The sequence below is a fragment of the Chrysemys picta genome, chromosome 6, assembly GCF_011386835.1.
Source record: "Chrysemys picta bellii isolate R12L10 chromosome 6, ASM1138683v2, whole genome shotgun sequence".
NCBI classification, from domain to species: Eukaryota; Metazoa; Chordata; order Testudines; family Emydidae; genus Chrysemys; species Chrysemys picta.
In genome coordinates this window covers 92099451-92117432 of record NC_088796.1, presented here as the reverse complement: position 1 = coordinate 92117432, position 17982 = coordinate 92099451, and the positions used below count along the sequence as shown (strand labels likewise).

Sequence of the window (17982 nt, the reverse complement as noted above, 5' to 3'; positions counted from 1 at the left end):
ATATCAAATTTAAGTTTCTTGCTAACACCTTCAAAGCTACATAACTCTGTCCCTCCTTGGTTATCCTCCCTTGTCAAGGTTTGTATTGCCTATGTCCCCTGGGCTCTGCCACATCTCCCACCTATGTCTGGTTATTTGTCACATTTCACAGAATCACCTCTGTACCTTCTTTCATGCAACCCCCATGCATGGTATGACCTCCCTGAGCTCATTTGCAAAGCCATTTGTATGTCCGATGGATTGCAATATGAAAATACATATTCTGGAGATCAAGAGCAGTGTAACAGTCTTTCAGGTGTAGGGTTGGGATGATTATTGCTAAATTCCATTCTGAACTTGTCCCTTTTGATGTAAATGGTCAGTGCCCTGAGATGTAGGATATTCTTGGGGATAAGGAAATACCTGAAGTAAAATCCTTTCCTTTTCAGATGGTGTGGTTCCTGCACTATTGCACTGAGAGCTAGAAGTGATTGTACTCCCTGTTCTAACCTGCTGTTGTGAAAGGTGCTCCTAAATAGGGATGGGGGGGGAGGGAGAAGAAGACAGAGGGTAGAATAGGGAGTGATATTGCACTGTATAACACACTACACAAACTCTTTTATCTTTGGTCTATTACTGTAATGCAGAAGTCGTGGAAGTGAGACAGTCCATCCTCAACGGGAGAAGATAGGTTAGAAATATGTGAAGTAACTGATAAACTGCTTCCAGGCATTGAGTCAATTTTGTTGCCTGGAAGATGAGGGAGGCAGGGGCAATGATATGTCAGTTAATGATGGGCTTCTTCCAGAGAATTTTTGCAGCTCCCTGAGAAGTTGTGTGAACCTGGACTGATGACACACAGGCTGCTTTTGGTACATTTGAAGTGTCTGCATTTTGGGGCTGGTATGTATACTCTCAATGAGCATTGCCCTAGAAGATCATGGAATAAATTACAACCCTCAAAGGGCAAGTCCTCAATAGTCATTTGTAATTCTCTAGGGATATCACAGAAGGAGAACCAAGAGTATCTGTGCATTAGTATAGCTGTTCCCATTGATTTAGATGCCGTATCAGCTGCTTACAGAGCAGTCTGCAATGATGTTTTCACTACCAGCTGCCCTTTAAGATGGACCGAAACTCCTCTTTAGAGTTTATAAATAAATTTTTGCATTGTATTACAGTTCATGAAATCATACCTGGCTAATACCTCTCAGTAATTAGAAATCCCCATCTGCAGCCTAGAGATGGAATAACATTTTCTGCCAAAAAGGTCTAATCTTTTAGGTTCCTTATGCTTAGAGTAGATCCTAGCTGAGTCTGGCAAGATCTCATTTGCAGCTGTAGCTACAAGAGATCCCAGAACTGAGTAAATATAAGGTTACACAGACCCAGTGAATAGTACCCGGTAATGTCTGTCTGCACATTTCAAAGTGCGACTCAGTGAAGCCGGTATCTGCCACAATATTTTAGCAAAATCTAAAGGAGAGCTAGACATCCTAGTATCAAATGTGCAAGATGTCCAATAATCTATGTGGCCTGTCCTGAACTTCATCCACAGGGATCCCGAGCGTCAAGCCTACTGTCCTCATTAACTCCTGAAAAACCTTGTAATCATCAGGAGTAGATGTTGAAGTTTCTGGAATTTTAAACAGAAACTATCAAAAAAACTAAACCAAACCTCTTACCACTAACTAAAAACTATCTAACTATTTACACTAATATTACAAGACAAATGATAGTATACCAAGAGACGTGATAAGCTCTGCCTCTTAACCGTGGGCAGCGAGAAGCAACTGGAGTTGGTTGGTGCAGCCCCACCTTTTATGCCCTTGGCTGCAGGCACAAGGGTTGGCAGGGCACATGTGCCACTCCAACAGGTACCACTGACTAGAAAAGACTCTGGCAACAGTGCAATATGTATATGGACAATCACTCAAAGAAGAAAGGTTACTTACTTGTACAGTAACTAGTGTTTTGTCCCGATGGGTACTCCATTTTAGGTGTGTGTGTGTCCATATTGTGCTAGTTTTCAAGGTACTCAAGACTGAGTCACCTTGTTACGCCCCTGCCTCCAGCATGAGGGAGACTTGCTTGTGTTTAACTGGGCATCAGCTCCCTGATATCACCAGACTGTTAGCTACCCAAGCTCTATCCTCTGAGCTATGTTAGCCCTGCCTTTGCCTGCCAGGTTAACAACAGGGATACCCCAGTCATTAAGCCCATTTCAAAGCATTCCTCTGTAGGGTCCAGCCCCTTCTCCACAGAACACACTCAAAAATTCTGGGTCTGCTGTCCCTAGGGGAGCAGTGTATACACCAGCTTGTATGATTCTGTTTGTACTATCAGCTCCTTGTTTAATATCACTGCACCAAAACAAAGTAAGTGACAATAATGGAAACAAAAGGGTTATATATAAAACAAAATCATAATATGCTTTCTAGACCCTAAGCTTAACAGGCTAACCTCCTGTCTAAAGAAATTTATCTCACTCCAAATGTCTTCTTCAGCCTTTTCAACCAAGGCTGGCTGAGATCACATTTTCATGAATGTAAATGCACTCCCATTTACTTCCTAGGTGCAGCATGACAGGGTGTCTTCTCTGTTCTACAAATATAGAATAGTAAACCCCTGAAATGTATCTCCAGGTAAGGTTCTCTTCCTCTGCTGTGTGCTCTTCCTTGTTGACTTCATAGCTCTCTGTTGATTTCATATGTAAATGTGCCTCCATTGTGTTAACTTACAATGCTAAAGCTACATGCTGACAGAGAGACAGGCAAATAAACATCTTTTATCTGACAGGAAACCTGTTTCTCTACCTCTGCTGTGATACAGAATCTAAGATGATATTTTCAGTATACATACACATAATTCCTTATATTGTATCTGTACCTATATTTCACAATGATATTAATGACCAATGTGACTCTGGTTTTCATTTAAGACCCCACATGACATTCTTTGATGAGCCAGAATGTACATACCAGAATCAGGATATTCTTACAACCCCCTTGCCAGTTCACACTGAGGGTTTCATGAATCACTACTCCTCTGATCACAGGTTTTTGGTAGCAGGGGAAGGAGGGTAAGTAGTAGAGCACACATAGTGACAAAACATCTTGAAGGCCCAGCTACTTTACAAGTAAGTAAACTCCCCTTCTCCTTCAAGTAAGTGTCTCTATGTGCGCTCCACTTCAGGTGACTCTAGGGTGACCAGATGTCCTGATTTTATAGGGAAAGTCCCAATTTCTGGGTCTTTTTCTTATATAGGCTCCTATTACCCCCCCACCCCCTGTCCCGATTTTTCACATTTGCTGTGTGGTCATCCTAGGTGACTCCCAAAGCAGTGTCCACATTAAGGGGGCAGGTGCTGAGGAGTCCTGCCTAATATATATTGGAGAACAGTCATCTGAAAGGCTGCATTAGAGCTGGAAATATACACCACAGGGTACTGCTGGAAAAAGGTATGAACAGATGAGTAGGTGACAAGTTTACAGATATCTATGATGGGGACATTCTTGCCCAAAGCAACTGAGGTGGATAGTGCCCTAGTGAAATGGGTTGTCACCCTATAGGGAGGATGCACTTTTCAGAGTTTGCTACAGGCCAAAATGCATCCCAAAGCCCATTTTGGGCAGAAATGGGGTTCCACTAATTTTGTCTGTGAAAGATACAAAGAGCCTAGGAGAAACTCTGAAGGGTCTAGTTCTTTCTAGGTAGAATGCTAGTGCCCTCCTGGATTGTCTTTGGGCAGAAACAGGGGTTCTACTGATTAAGTCTGTGAAGGACACAAAAAGCATGTTCTTTCTAGGCAGAACACTAGTGCCCTCCTAACATCCAGGAATTGCACACTGGTTTCTTTCCTAGAGTTGTGCAGTTTAGAGTAGAAGATGAGTTACTGAATGTCCTGGTGAATGTGGAAGTCTGAGGAGATCTTGGGGAGAAAAGTCACATGAGGACTCGAGGACTTTCTGTAGAATAAATACCAGTTTGTTTAGGTAATATTTTTCAGGCATAAATGGTTCTGAGCCCATCCTGAAGGCATCCGGAATGTAATCAGGTGTAAAGTGTCACAAATGTACAGTCGCCATGTGATCCAACAACTGAACACAGGTTCTCGCTGTTTTTTGAGGACTTAACTGAAGCTCGGAAATGAGATTGGACATTGTGACAAATCTGTCTGACAGTACGTGTGTCCTGGTGGTTTAGGAGTTCAGGGTGGCCCCAATTAACTCAATACATTGGGTAGGTATCAAAGTGGATTTTTCTCTGCTGAGTGTTAGTCCCAGTGTATTGAAAAGAGGTAGGGCCTTTTCAACTGCTGATTGTACCTCATTGTAAGAACCATCTTTGAGGAGTCCATCATCTGGTAAGGAAAGACAATCACTCCTAACTATTCAGCTGGACAGCCACCACTGACAGAAACTTCATGAATACTCTTGGGGCAGTAGAGCGCTTAAATGCCCATCCCGCCTTCTTCTTGGGCTCCAGGAAGTATTTGGAGTAGAGTCTTTTTCCAGTATGGGTGGGTAGAGAGGAGGGATGGAGTTGAAGTGACTGGTATAGCCTGATGTGACGACTTCTACCACCCACCAGTTCAAAGTGATTCATTCCCATGGGTGCATGAAATCGGAAAGATGGTCCCCATAAGGCAGGAAATGGGAAGTAGAAAGGTGGTGGAGTGCAAGATCCAGATAATGAAGTGACTTTTGGCTCTCAACCAATATATCAAAATGGTGGTTTGATGCAGGTTGGTAGCTGGGCAACCACAGAGGTGGAACCTACGTCTTTTCTTGGATGGTTCTATGGCCCTTTATATATTTGAAACTGCCACAGACAAGAGAAGGTAATGAGGCCTTGGCAACCAGTTGTCCTTCAGCGATGAGTGCCTGGAACTGGTCTCTTTGTTATTGTGGAAGATATCCAATAAAATGAGTGAAATTGATTATAGTTTGTGTAATTATATTGAGCAATTACATCTTGGTAATTTGCTACCCTAAATTGTAATAAGGCTGAGGAATAACTTTTATGACTGAAAAGGTCCAGCCGCTTATACTCTTTATCATGTGGACCTGGAATCATGCTGTTTGTTTCATTCATAGTATCAACCACCAATCAATTCAGGATAGTCAAATAGGTATTCTGTGCCACTGGAGTGAATATTTCTTGTCCATTCTCTTCCAAGTGGGTGGGACAGAGGCAGGTGTTTAACACATTGTTCTTGATGGCTCTAGCAAGTCATCATTTATTGACAAGGCCATCCTGCCCTAGGAGGTGGTATGAAGGATTTTCACCAGGCTATGCTGTGACTCCTGTACCTCTTCCAGAGGGATTTGCAGAGACTCAAATATTCTTTACATGACGTCTTGGAAAAGTTTGAAGTCGTCTGCATAGGAATGTGGAGGAGGCATTACAGCTTCATCCGGTGAGGAAGAGGACTTATTAGTGGGTGGTGTTGCCTATCAGCCCACAGTTCTTGGTTAGAGAAGGGTAGAGATGAGGGGGGGTCCCGAGGAACAAGTGGCTCTCTCCCCTGGTGGTCCTTCCTCAGAGAGTGTGCTCTTATAATACTGGTCTCCATATGCGGCCCAGGACTCCAGAAGGGACACGGAGGTAGGGCATAGGGGAAGGGCAATGAACCCCAAAAGAGGTTATAGCAAGGAGGATGTTCAGGGACTCTCATGTGTCTGGTTCCTGCTGACCCTCTTTTCAAAATAGACTTCTGGGGAGGAGGTCTGAATGGGAAGATGATGGAATCCTGAATGGACATATCCAAGTCAGAAAAGGTGTCTTCCTCTGTACTGGCTGGCACTGCATGGCTGGTTCAGTGCCATATATTACCATAAGTACCGGATGAAGCTGCACACCAAGAGACTTTTCAGAGCAGGGAGCACTAAAAGTCGTCTTAGTCAGTGCACGAAGCTCAGTACAGGAGGATCTTGGACCCTCAACTATATCCATACCAGGATACAATGTCTCCTTGCTAACAGATTTCTGAGGCTATTTATCCCTTTTCTTCAAAGCCTCTCTATCAGGAGGCTTATGTCTCATCTTTTTTGAGGACTCTGAGCTACTCTTTGGAGATGCTCCATGGTTCTTGCCCCCTAGAGTGGAGCGATGGAAGTTGAAGGGGTGCTCTAGACTAGTCAAACCTGCTGAACAGACAGGGCAGTCAGGCCCCAAGTTGGAGGAGGGTCTCATAGAATGCTCCATGAGGAGCAGCTTAAGTCTGTCCTCCTTCAGTTTCCTGGATTTGCTTCCAAATCCAATGCATATCTTGCACATTGATGGGATATTTATCTCCCCCAGATATTGGAGACAACTAGAATGAATGTTGTTGAGAGGTAAATACCTTCTATGGGTCAGGCAGCATTTAAGACCAAGGGTTTGGGGCATAATCATCAAGAAAAAAAAACAACAACAAAAAATACCTCAAACAAAGAAAAAGGCTCTAAGTGAGGTGGGAAGCCTGACCTCAAAAAAATGAGGGGACCCTCTGGGGAAAACAAAACAAAACAAAACACAAAAAGTGTGCAGGTAAGTTCAAAAATAAAATAAATTTAATAATAAATACCATAAAAATAAAAGATTTAGGCAAAGATATCTGGCTAAGACTAGAGGTACACTAATCCATGGACACTCCAGAGTTCCCTTTCAGGCAGTGGGCAGCTGAGAAAGAACTGGAGCAGCGGCAGGTCTGCCCTGCCCTCAGATAAGAGCAAGCGGGTGTACAGAGCACAGGTAGCACGGACCATGCAGATACCACTACCAAAAATCTCTCATCTGAGGTGCACATGCACACCTAAAGTGAAATAAATAGGAATAATTACGAAAAGAAGAATGAAGGTTGATAGTAACCTGCAAAATATACAAACTCATGTATTGCTACATGGCTGCAAAAAATGGACCAATTGTGATTTTCAGATCCCTGCATACACTAAGGCATCACATCAGAGCAGGCAGATAAAAGTCCACTGCAACCACACGTAGATTATTGTGTTCTGTTCCGGACACCACGTTAATAGAAAAAAAAATGGAATAAGTATAAAAAAGCTACACAATTGATGATAGAGCTAGAGGGATTAATTTATGAGGAAAAATTAAAAGAACCAAATACATACTATACATTGGCTAAGCAATAGCTAAGAGCAAGAAGGAGACAGAAAAACATAACTATCCACAAATAATGAAGGATCTAAACACTAAGGCCCCAACTCAGGAAAACCACTTTGAGACATTCTTAACTTTAAAACATGCTTAAGACCATCCCTATTTAACAAAGCATGTAAGTACACACTGACATCCTATTGACTTCAATGGGACTTAAGTATGTGCTTAAGTGCTTTGCTGAATACAGGTGATTTTAAGCATGTGCCTAAAGTTAACCCTGTGCTTAAGTAGTTTTGCTGAATTAATATCCTAGAAGGGAACAGAATTATTCCATGTTATACACAGAAATATAAGCAGAAGTAATGGGATGAAATTAGAAGAGAGAAAGTTAGGACTATCAAGAAAAACTGATCAACAATGAAAAGTATGAGGCAAGTCAACAATGTCACCTGGGATTTTAAAACTAAATTTGACAAAATAGTAGAAACTGTTTACTCCTGGGAACAACATTGCATCGGCAAGAAAACAGACTGCATGATCTAAAAGATCCTTTACATTTCTAATGTCTATGATTCTATAATTATTTAAAGACAGTTCTCAGTGCAAGATAACATCAATGTCATCCACAATCCCCAAAACACTCATGACAAAATTCTGATTTATTTACATGTATGAGGAAAAAAAACCTTGGACACTATTTTAAATATAGGGCACAACTCTTGCACCCAATTACCTATTCCCCAAAATCAGGTCAATTTACACTGTAGATCTTGCACAGATTCAGCTGCTGAAATGAATTCTAGAGTGGGGCTTTCAAATCAAGGGTGTCATCAGAGTTTAGCATACAACTTCCTAACAAGAAAAACACTGCTGAATTATTTATGTTCCTTGCCCAGTACTCTTCATAGGGGTTGTGTAAGAATCTTCAGGAAGGCTAGAATAGAGGTGAAAAGTAATACTCGTTTTGCATTATTTTACACTGATTCAAGGGGAAAGGGGGGAAAGGGGAAAGAATCTGGCCATTAATATTAGGAATATTTTCCTTATTAACCTTTCAAATAAATTAATTTGAATATTTAATCATTTAAATTAATGTTAATATAATCATGTAAAATAATAATTTATCTATTACTACTTGAAAAAAAATATATATATATACACACACATACACACAAGTAGTAATAGATACACACACCTCTGATAAATGTCTTGATGATCTTATTCAAGGAATAAATCCTAGAAGCAATGTGTCTTTTTATGTAGCTTTTTTGATTTTAGCAAAATAAAATGGATAAAAACAGGCAGAAGAGTTCATTTAGCAGACCTATATGAAATCAGTCCTTCATTATATTTGAGGAAAGGCACAGCTGTGACTTGACTTTTCATGTTTTTTCCAAGACTAACAGCCACCTACCTGCTGCTGTACTGGTACTTGCTGTACTACCTGCGTGGGCACTGCTGCCTGGCCAGCCACAGATGTCTGTAAAGTCACTGTTGAACCTGTGTCCGACACAGTCTCTGATGTCTGCATCGTGGTCTCTGAATAAAATTAAAATGTAAAATCAAGGTTACCACATGAACTTTTTTGCTTGTTGTCACTTATACTTATGTTAATCTTAAAAAAGAGTAACATTTGCCCAAATTCCAATCTGGGGATTAGCTAAAAGATTTCCCCCCCGCCATCACATGGCTATGTGCACATTTCTTCCGCCCGCCCCTCAGCTGCTGTATCCTAAAATATAAGGAAATCTGTACGTAGTGTTATACAGGTTATTGCTCTACTTATGGCCTGCTGCACAGAAACAAAAACTGAGAACAGAGTACTTCAAGCGTTAGATGCCAACAATAAGTAATTTTTCCTAGTTTACCTACGAGCCTGCTTTATAACAGCGTATGTTAGTTCAGTAGCAAGGTGCTTTTGAACCTATTTACTGCTGTGAAATAAAGAACTTTTAGAGAAATTAACCTGATTCTTCTCCACTTGTCATGGGATAAATTAGCTTCAACTTCATGAAAGTCATTGAAAGTTACTCCACAGTAAAACTCATTTGAGAGGAGAATCAACCCCTATATCTTTGCATAATAGTTAAATCTGGACACTTGAAGCTATCTATACAGCAGCCATTATAATTAGTCCTAGAAACTGTATTTTCTATTTCATTTTTATTTAGCCAGTATTAAACATGCCTTCTTATAAAGCCTCCCCAATAACCACTGTATTGAACTGAACACTTCAAACACAATTCCTATTGACTGTCCTTAATTCTAGAGAACTATAAGTAATTTCTACAAAACGGCATTTTTAAATGACGGTGTATCCCAGATAGTCAGTTTTCAGAAAGTACTGACATAAAATGAACAAAGTATATTGAAAAAGTTCAATGAGTAAAATATGTAATACCAGAATTTTTTTTTTTTTTTTTTTTTTTTTTACTTTTTTCTTTCTGAAGAGTCGCCATGTGGAAGGGATTCCCCCCCCCCCCCCCAAGAATGCAGGCTCAAACACTCACATATTTAAATATTTAGGGGAATCTTCTGCTCTCACTTATGCCCCAAATATCTCTATTATTTAATAATCTTAATGAATAGAGATGTATCTGACTTATTTGCAGTCTGTGATTCAGGCAGGAAATCAATCATGAAGGAACAAATCTGGAGACTTAGAAATGACTCAGTCCTTAGTCTGTAGCTGATTCAGGTAATTTCTTAAAGCCAATAAAGTTATTTCTTGCTTCAAATAAGTTATAGTATAAACTGTCTATAGGCAAATGCAAAATTATACATCTAGGAACAAGAAATGCAGGCATACCTACCAAATGGGGGTCTCTATCCAGGAAAGTATTGACTCTAATACAGAATTTATGGGTCAGAGTGGACAAGCAACTCAACATGAGCTCCCAGTGCAATACTATAGAAAAAAGGGCTAATGTGATCCATGGATGTGTAAACAAGGGAGTAGTAGGTAGCAGTAGGGAAGTGATTTTACTTCTGCATATAGCATTGGTGAGACCAATACTGGAATACTACCTACAGTTCCGGTGTCCACATTTTTAAAAGGATTTTGAAAAATTTGAGAGGTTGCAGAAAAAAGCTACAGAAATGATTCAGGGGCTGAAGAAAATGCCTTACAGCGCAAGACTTAAGAGCTCAACCTGTTTAACTGATCAGAAAGAAGACCGAGAGATGACTTCATTACAGCATATAAGTACCTTCACGGGGAGAAAATACCAGATACTAAAGGGCTCTTTAATCTAGTGGATAAAGTCATAACAAGAACCAATGGCTAGAAGCTGAAGTTAGAAAAATTCAAATTAGAAATAAGACTTTATTTAAAAAAAGAGAGCGGGATTAACCAACGGAACAAACTACCAAGGGAAGTGGTGGATTCTCCATGTCTTGACATCTTCAAATCCACACTAGATGTCTCTCTGGAAGACATGCTTGAGTCAAAACACAAGTTACTGGGCTCAATACAGGATAATTAGGTGAAATTTAATGACCTGTGATATACCAAAGGTCAAGACTTAATGTGGGCTCGGGTGGCTCCGCCCCATTGCACCCATGACAGATGTTAGGATTGGAGGGAGGAGCTTAAGAGGGAGACACTCATGTCAGTTGATGGCAGACCAGGGAGCAGACCTGACCTTCAGTCCTCGGCTCCTGGAAAGAGGGCAAACTGCAAGCAGGAACTTCCCAGATGACTGTTGCCCAACAGCCCCTTCCTGAAGGAAAGGAGGGCCAGAGGCTGACTCTCCTGGAGAGATAACTATTCGCCTCTATTACATGTGAACTCGGTTTAGGGCCACAGACAGATGAATGCCCTCTGAAAGAAGAGAGCCTTAACCCAATTAAGGAGAATTCATTTGTGTTAATTCCTCTTATTTCTCTTCATTAACTGCCCTGGAAGGGGAGAGACTTTAAAATGACCTGGCCAGAGGACCATGTAACAGGAAGAGGGAGACCACCACAGCCCCAGAGCGACCATCAGCAGGAGGTACCGGATAGGGAGAGAGCTACTAAGCAACACCTGGCCATAAAGAGGCACTAGTGGTGAGTCAAACCCTTCATACCTACTGAGATCATATGGATAGCCTTTTATCTCATTTCCTTTATTACACAAGGCGAAAGAGAAACAGCATACAGGAAACCTTTATCCCAACATGACAGAAATGCATTTGATACAGATCCCAATCCGTTCTTGCTTTTCTACAAAATGTCCATCACTTCAAATTTTCTGGAAGAATGACTGTCTTCAAGCGACACAAATCTTGTCATGTGACATTCAACTCTTAAAAGAGTGGGGTTTTTACAGATTTACAATTTTGTACGGCTCACTGAGCAGACACAGTTCTCAACTACAAAATCTGGTAAACAAACACAAGAAGTTTTAAGAAATATTATTTCAAAAATGACAAAAAGCATCAAAGACAATGGGAAGACTATTTCTGTAACCCAGTGTTGCTGGCAGAGAGGAACTGAGGACAGAGGGATGTAGAACATTCAGATCTGCAAGCTAATGTGTGCACACCACCTAACAATAACCTTATTTCTTTGTTCTCTAGCCAGGAATCACCTCTTTCCTGGCTGGTACAGAGAAATGAGATTACACTTTATATAATTTTCTTCCCCCAAACCAGTTTGGGGCACTTACTTTTCCACCCCACCTTCTAAGGACCACATAATGGATTCTTTTCCACATGTCTGAATCAAGCAAATTATCTCATTAAATAATTTACATAAAATAGCACACATACAGCTGCTTGGAAGCTGAACCTGAAACCTTGGAACCTGAAATGTAGGTAGGCAGATGTAATGGGAATTTGGAAAGAGCACACGAATTCCAACACTATTGATAAAAAAAGTTATACACAATCATTAATATTCATAAGTGGTCAAGTTCTTTATTTTACAGTTTGTCTGAAAGCCAATAATTCTACTAGCAAAATGGTCCTTAAAATTACGTTGGGCATTTGTTCCTTAATTACTCAGCAAAGGGTGCCACCTATTGAATTACTGCTCTACTACCTACAGTACCTAGATTTTTCTGAACCACAACAGGGAGATCAGACAAAATAACAATTTGAAGTGACGCTTTAAGCCAATATAATAAATAATAATCATTAAATAAAAGCTACAGCATCAACAATCAGAGCAACAGCGTGAGAAAGGCACTGGCAGATGATAATGTTTTAACTTTAAACTTTGTGTCATGTAGTCATGCTGTGAGCAGGGTTAGATGAAGAAGTTATTCACCATGTGCAGTAACAATGGTTCTTCTAGATGTGTGTCTCTGTGGCTGCTCCACTTTAGGTTAGCTCTATTTCTTTATTTAAAAAAAAATTGTTTTAGTAAGATTGAGATATTTTTCTTTAATTGCCAGATTTTCCCCGTTCACCATTGGGGAAACCTTTATCAGACAATGCCCGGCTCGCCTGGATTTAAAAAATGTGACTCTTGCCGTGAGGTGATACCTGTCTCAGATGGCCATTCATTGTGTGTCCGTTGTTTGGGGGAGACCCCTATCTCCCCAAAATGCTCACATTGCAGTAACCTGAAAGTCAGGGCAAGGCATGACAAAGATCATCAGTGGACCCAGCCAGGGTTGCCCATACCATTGCTGCATCTCAAGGATGGAGAGATTTGGTCTCAGCAGCTTCCCATGTTGGTCTTCGTCCCGTCAGTGAAGAGTGCTGGGAGGAGAAACAGTTCCCATGTACTTCATCACTGAAGAAGGGATGTGGAGCCAGAGAAGTGGGCAATTGTTCAGTTAGTTGGCCCGGAGATCCCTCGGTACTGAGCAAGGGTGATTGCGGCAGCGGGAAGACTGCTATATCCGTGTGTTGTAGAAACTGCTGTGAAGCAGTACGTTTCTGAGGCGGCGGTGCCACTGATGTGGATATAGTCGGTGCCTTTGTCGAGATGGTTGGTGCTGTGGTTGGCCTGTCCATTGGTGCTGCTGACTGAATCAGTGCCAGTGGGGGCAGCATTGCCTGTTGAGTCCATCTCGGTGCCAATTCCCGCACTGGGGTGGTCGGTGCCGTGGAGGAGGAACGTCTCAACTCCGTTCTGGAATGGCGGGGCTCAGCAGAGGTCCGCTGAAGGATGGTGCTGGAAGTGCCCGGAGCCTCAAAGGTGCTCACTCTACTTAAACTCGGCACCAAAGAAAGCGACCTTGCCAGGGACCTCTTTTTTCTTTGAGTGTCCCTATTGGGGGAGGTTGTGGTTCGCTTCCTGGATCATTTGGAAGGCTAAGCACTCCCATTAGCAGAGGTTTTGTTTGGGCAACCATCTGCTGATGTAGATTTTGTTCCTGGAGGACTAGGCTGAAGGGACTTCTCCATTAAAATGATTTTGAAGCAGAGATCTCTGTCATACCTTGCCCTGGCTTTCAGGTTACTGCAATATGAACATTTTGGGGGGATATAGGTCTCCCCCAAACAACGGACACACAATGAATGACTGTCTGAGACAGGCATTGCCTCATGGCAAGAGTCACATTTTTTTAAATCTGGGTGAGCTGAGCATTGTGCCTGATAAAAGTTTGCCCAACAGGGAAAGAGGAAAATCTGGCCATTAAAAAAAAAAATCTCTATCTTACTAAAACAATTTTTTTTATAAAGAAAACCTAACGTAAAACCTAACCTAACCTAGCTAACCTAAAGTGGCACACCCACAGGGACCCCATTCGAAGAAGAAACAGGGGTTAGCTCACCTGCAGCAGCCTGGAGCCCTATTTACACAAGTGCTCCCACCATTGCTCCCACCAGGAGTTACCAATGGCAGCAACAGTGAGAAAAATGTCTAATGCAGATGCCCTCATTGGGAAGGGCCTTAGTCTGCAAATTTAAGAATCTAGTAAATGAAAGGAACAAAAACAAAAATAAACCCTCTACATTTAAGGATGTAACTTGCTGTCTCTCTCTCCCCAGTGGAACTACAATACATCCTAACTAGTATTTTGCCAAAGGCACTTCAATTGATTAGTTCTGTAGGTTGATTTAACAGCAGATCAATTAGAATGCTAAAGCATGTTTGGGGACTATAAACGCGGCTACCAATTTTCACTAAAAGGATAATTTAAAGGTAACACATTAATTCAGATCTATTTAGAAATATTTTGGTTTGTCTCCTCTATTTCTACAATCATCATAGGGTAGCCATGTTAGTCTGTATCCACAAAAACAACAAGGAGTTCGGTGGCACCTTAAAGACTAACAGACTAACATCTGTTAGTCTCTAAGGTGCCACCACACTCTTTGTTGTTTTTATTTCTACAATGTCCAGGTTCACACCATGAGGATAATTCTTTAACATGATTTGCTCACACATCACAGGATTTTCCTTAAACGTGAAATATGCTCTGCTTTACATCCAACATTTATGGTGTCCCTGTTCACTGGCTTGTTGCTAGTGCCATGTCCTGGAGCAGTTTAGTTAGTATAGCTCTTTTACAGGCTTCTTCAAGTGATATTTATCAGTTACACTAATCCATTCTGATAAACTAAATAAACCCCTGCAGTTTTTCAGTGATGCTCCACATATGTAAATGAGCTGTATATTGTTGAAGGAGAGACATGCCCAATTTCAGTCTAGTCATCTTTGCCTAATAGGACTGTCAGGTGTATCACAAGCAACAGATGCTTGTTTGACAAAGGACCTTTTTATTCTGGCTAATTAAGCAGTAGGACACACCCGCCTGTTAACAGTTCTGCTTTGTACTGGCAGTAGTGGCTGAATCATGCGAATCTACAGCTAAATAGGCCACATCTTGAAAGAAGGCTAATTAACCCCTAGGAGAAGGAAAAGAATATTGCACAAACCCAGCTGCTGCATGTGACAAGATTAGCATATCTTCAGCCTAATAGGCAAAACCCAGGCAAAGCAACTGTGTTAAGAATACATGTTTTACTGCAAATTTTGTGTACTCTAATGTTGTTTGTTAAGCTTCCTAAAGATTATTTAATACACTCAATTTCACAGTAGGGGTCCTTCTGTTTTCAACACTTTACATACCAGACTGAACTGTTTAAGAGCCTGACCTTATCAACTATCTATCAAATAGTATTGTATAAATGTGTCAGCTTAATAGTAACTATTTGTTTTTTTATTGGGCTCCTTCATCCTGAACTAATTTACTTTTCTAAATACTAGTTTGTAAAGTTTTGTTCCACTACATACACGTTATTGTCTACACCAAATAACGTCCCAGGTTTTAATTCAACGCTGAAACTAAAAGCGTGTAATTTTACTTTCAAGTGCAGCAGGAAATTTCTTTTTTCTCCTTTAGAAGGGTAAATAAAACATCTTCGAAGCCAAAGTAAATTAAATCTTCTAATCACATGCAATATTGACAAGCTTTTAATGGTCAGAATGCAAACCTAATCTTAGACCTTACCTACTCATAGTAGTGAATGACCAACACACTCATTAAGAATTTCAGGCAACATAATGACTTATACAACAAAGTAAAATTCTTAGAACATGTAAGTATCAACAAATGAATTAATACAGACTGCTTAGTTCTTGAACCATACTACAAATGTGAACCAATCTTAATAAATACTATGGATTCTTTTTATCTTTTGTATAAATTTAAATAAATAAATCAAATAAATAATTATTTCAAATAAGAGCTCTTATGATCTTCATTAATGTTTGGTGGGCTGCATACACCTATTTCTATAATCTAGGAATTATTGTGGAGCAGTTCTATGGCTTGTGTGTTATGCAAGAGGTTGACTAGAAAATCACAACGATTCCTTCTGCCCATGGAATCTGTTAATCTATTTCTAAGGTAGAAGATAACTTCAATGCACTATTCTGAGTGGGAAAAGAAGAAAGATTTAAACATATATTTTTTTAATTTTAAGGAAACTAATTTGGAGCAAATTAGTCCTGGATTGTCTGTCCCCTCTGACTCACTTAGGGATAGCAAAATAGACAGGAATAGGCAGCTGGATATTTCTGAGATATGGACTGATCTGACATATTTTATTCAGCAAAATAGCTTGTTCGCCATCTCGAGAGTTCTAGGGAGGAGAGAAGGAATAGCTGTGAAATTGGGGAAAGTCAATAAACTGGATTCTGTAGCTCCATATATTACCACCAATGCACACCTGACTACGGTACCTGGACCCAAGAGGAAGAAGCACAGACAGCTACAAACGAGCATGGACCCTTACTGGTAATTCCCAATGGAAGACTCACAAAAGGCACATTGACTGGAAATTTTGATTACTGGTTTACTTCTAATTTCCCATACATGTACTACTCACTAGTCATCATAATAGGGTTCCCCATCTCGAGTTAAGCACAGATCTTTTGGCCGAAAGGATGTGGCATAGACCTCTTGCTGTGACCTACCAAAAAGTGCTTCCAAAGCTGTAGCAACATATTAATAAAACCTGTTAGAGCATCAAAATTATATTTAATCCTGCTAGGTAATCTATCAACATTACAAATATGGCATTTTAGGAAAACTAATTCTAAAAAACAATTCTTTAACATTCTCTCATAAGGTCTCCCAAGGCAAGATCAGACTCATAAGTAGGAAAGTTAGTTGACTGAAATGTTCATTTCCTTTCTTCTATCACATTTTTACAGGTTTCAGAGTAACATCCGTGTTAGTCTGTATCCGCAAAAAGAACAGGAGTACTTGTGGCACCTTAGAGACTAACAAATTTATTAGAGCATAAGCTTTCGTGGGCTACAGCCCACTTCTTCAGATGCATATAGAGTGGAACATATATTGAGGAGATATATATACACACATACAGAGAGCATGAACAGGTGGGAGTTGTCTTACCAACTCTGAGAGGCCAATTAAGTAAGAGAAAAAAACTTTTGAAGTGATAATCAAGATAGCCCAGTACAGACAGTTTGATAAGAAGCGTGAGAATACTTACAAGGGGAGATAGATTCAATGTTTGTAATGGCTCAGCCATTCCCAGTCCTTATTCAATCCTTAGTTGATTGTATCTAGTTTGCATATCAATTCCAGCTCAGCAGTCTCTCATTGGAGTGTTTTTGAAGTTTTTCTGTTGTAAGATAGCCACCCGCAGGTCTGTCATTGAATGGCCAGACAGGTTAAAGTGTTCTCCCACTGGTTTTTGAGTATTATGATTCCTGATGTCAGATTTGTGTTCATTAATTCTTTTGCGTAGAGACTGTCCGGTTTGGCCAATGTACATGGCAGAGGGGCATTGCTGGCACATGATGGCATATATCACATCTACCAATGTGATATATGCCATCATGTTATTGACATTATTCTGTTCACTAGAGGTTTTGGCCACAGCCAAGTGGAAGAAAACAAAGGAGGAAGAATCACAGGAAAGAATAAACTATGAATAGAGAAGGTTAAGTAAGAGTGATAAATCAACAAAACACTACTGAAGGCAGGATTAGTCGGCCAAAAATGATATCTGAAAATACCTGCACTTTTAGTCTCCAATATCTAGACACTGAACACAGTACAGTAGCCGTTTTACATATCTCCTTGTATAAAGCTTGGGCTCATTTCATCCATGAAGTATCTGTCTTTCTCACAGAATAGACTGTAGGCCTTCTTTAGAATGCCTGGTCACTGGCCTTATATGTTTCCATAAAGCATAACTTCAGCTATTTGGTGACAGATATTTTTGAAGTTTTTATTCCTTTCACTGAATGAAAAGTGTCTTTGATTTCTTATCAATTTTTATGTCCCTACTCATTTCTAGCTTGTGTCAGTTCTTCTCTTTTTCACATCCATGTTTTGGACGAAAGGATTGCAGTACAAACCTTGAGATTAGTAGAAGATAGAACTCACTTTTAGTGCAAAGTCAGAGCCTATTCTCAGTAATGCCTTGTCATTATGAAAACTACAGAAAAAATGGTTACCTACCTTTTGTAACTCTT

The 17982-nt window shown here is 40.4% G+C and overlaps 1 protein-coding gene across 4 annotated transcripts in view; it reads right to left on the bottom strand.

Moving 5' to 3' along the window:
• Nucleotides 1-17982, bottom strand: part of RFX3 (regulatory factor X3) — a 218616-nt gene that overhangs the window by 104291 nt on the left and 96343 nt on the right. For all 4 annotated transcript variants that reach the window (XM_042850636.2, XM_065549356.1, XM_008166006.4 and 1 more), the window contains one exon: nucleotides 8501-8625. In XM_042850636.2, coding sequence (XP_042706570.1) covers nucleotides 8501-8617 — 117 coding nt within the window. In that variant the 5' untranslated portion in view covers nucleotides 8618-8625. The remainder of the gene's footprint in view (nucleotides 1-8500; nucleotides 8626-17982) is intronic.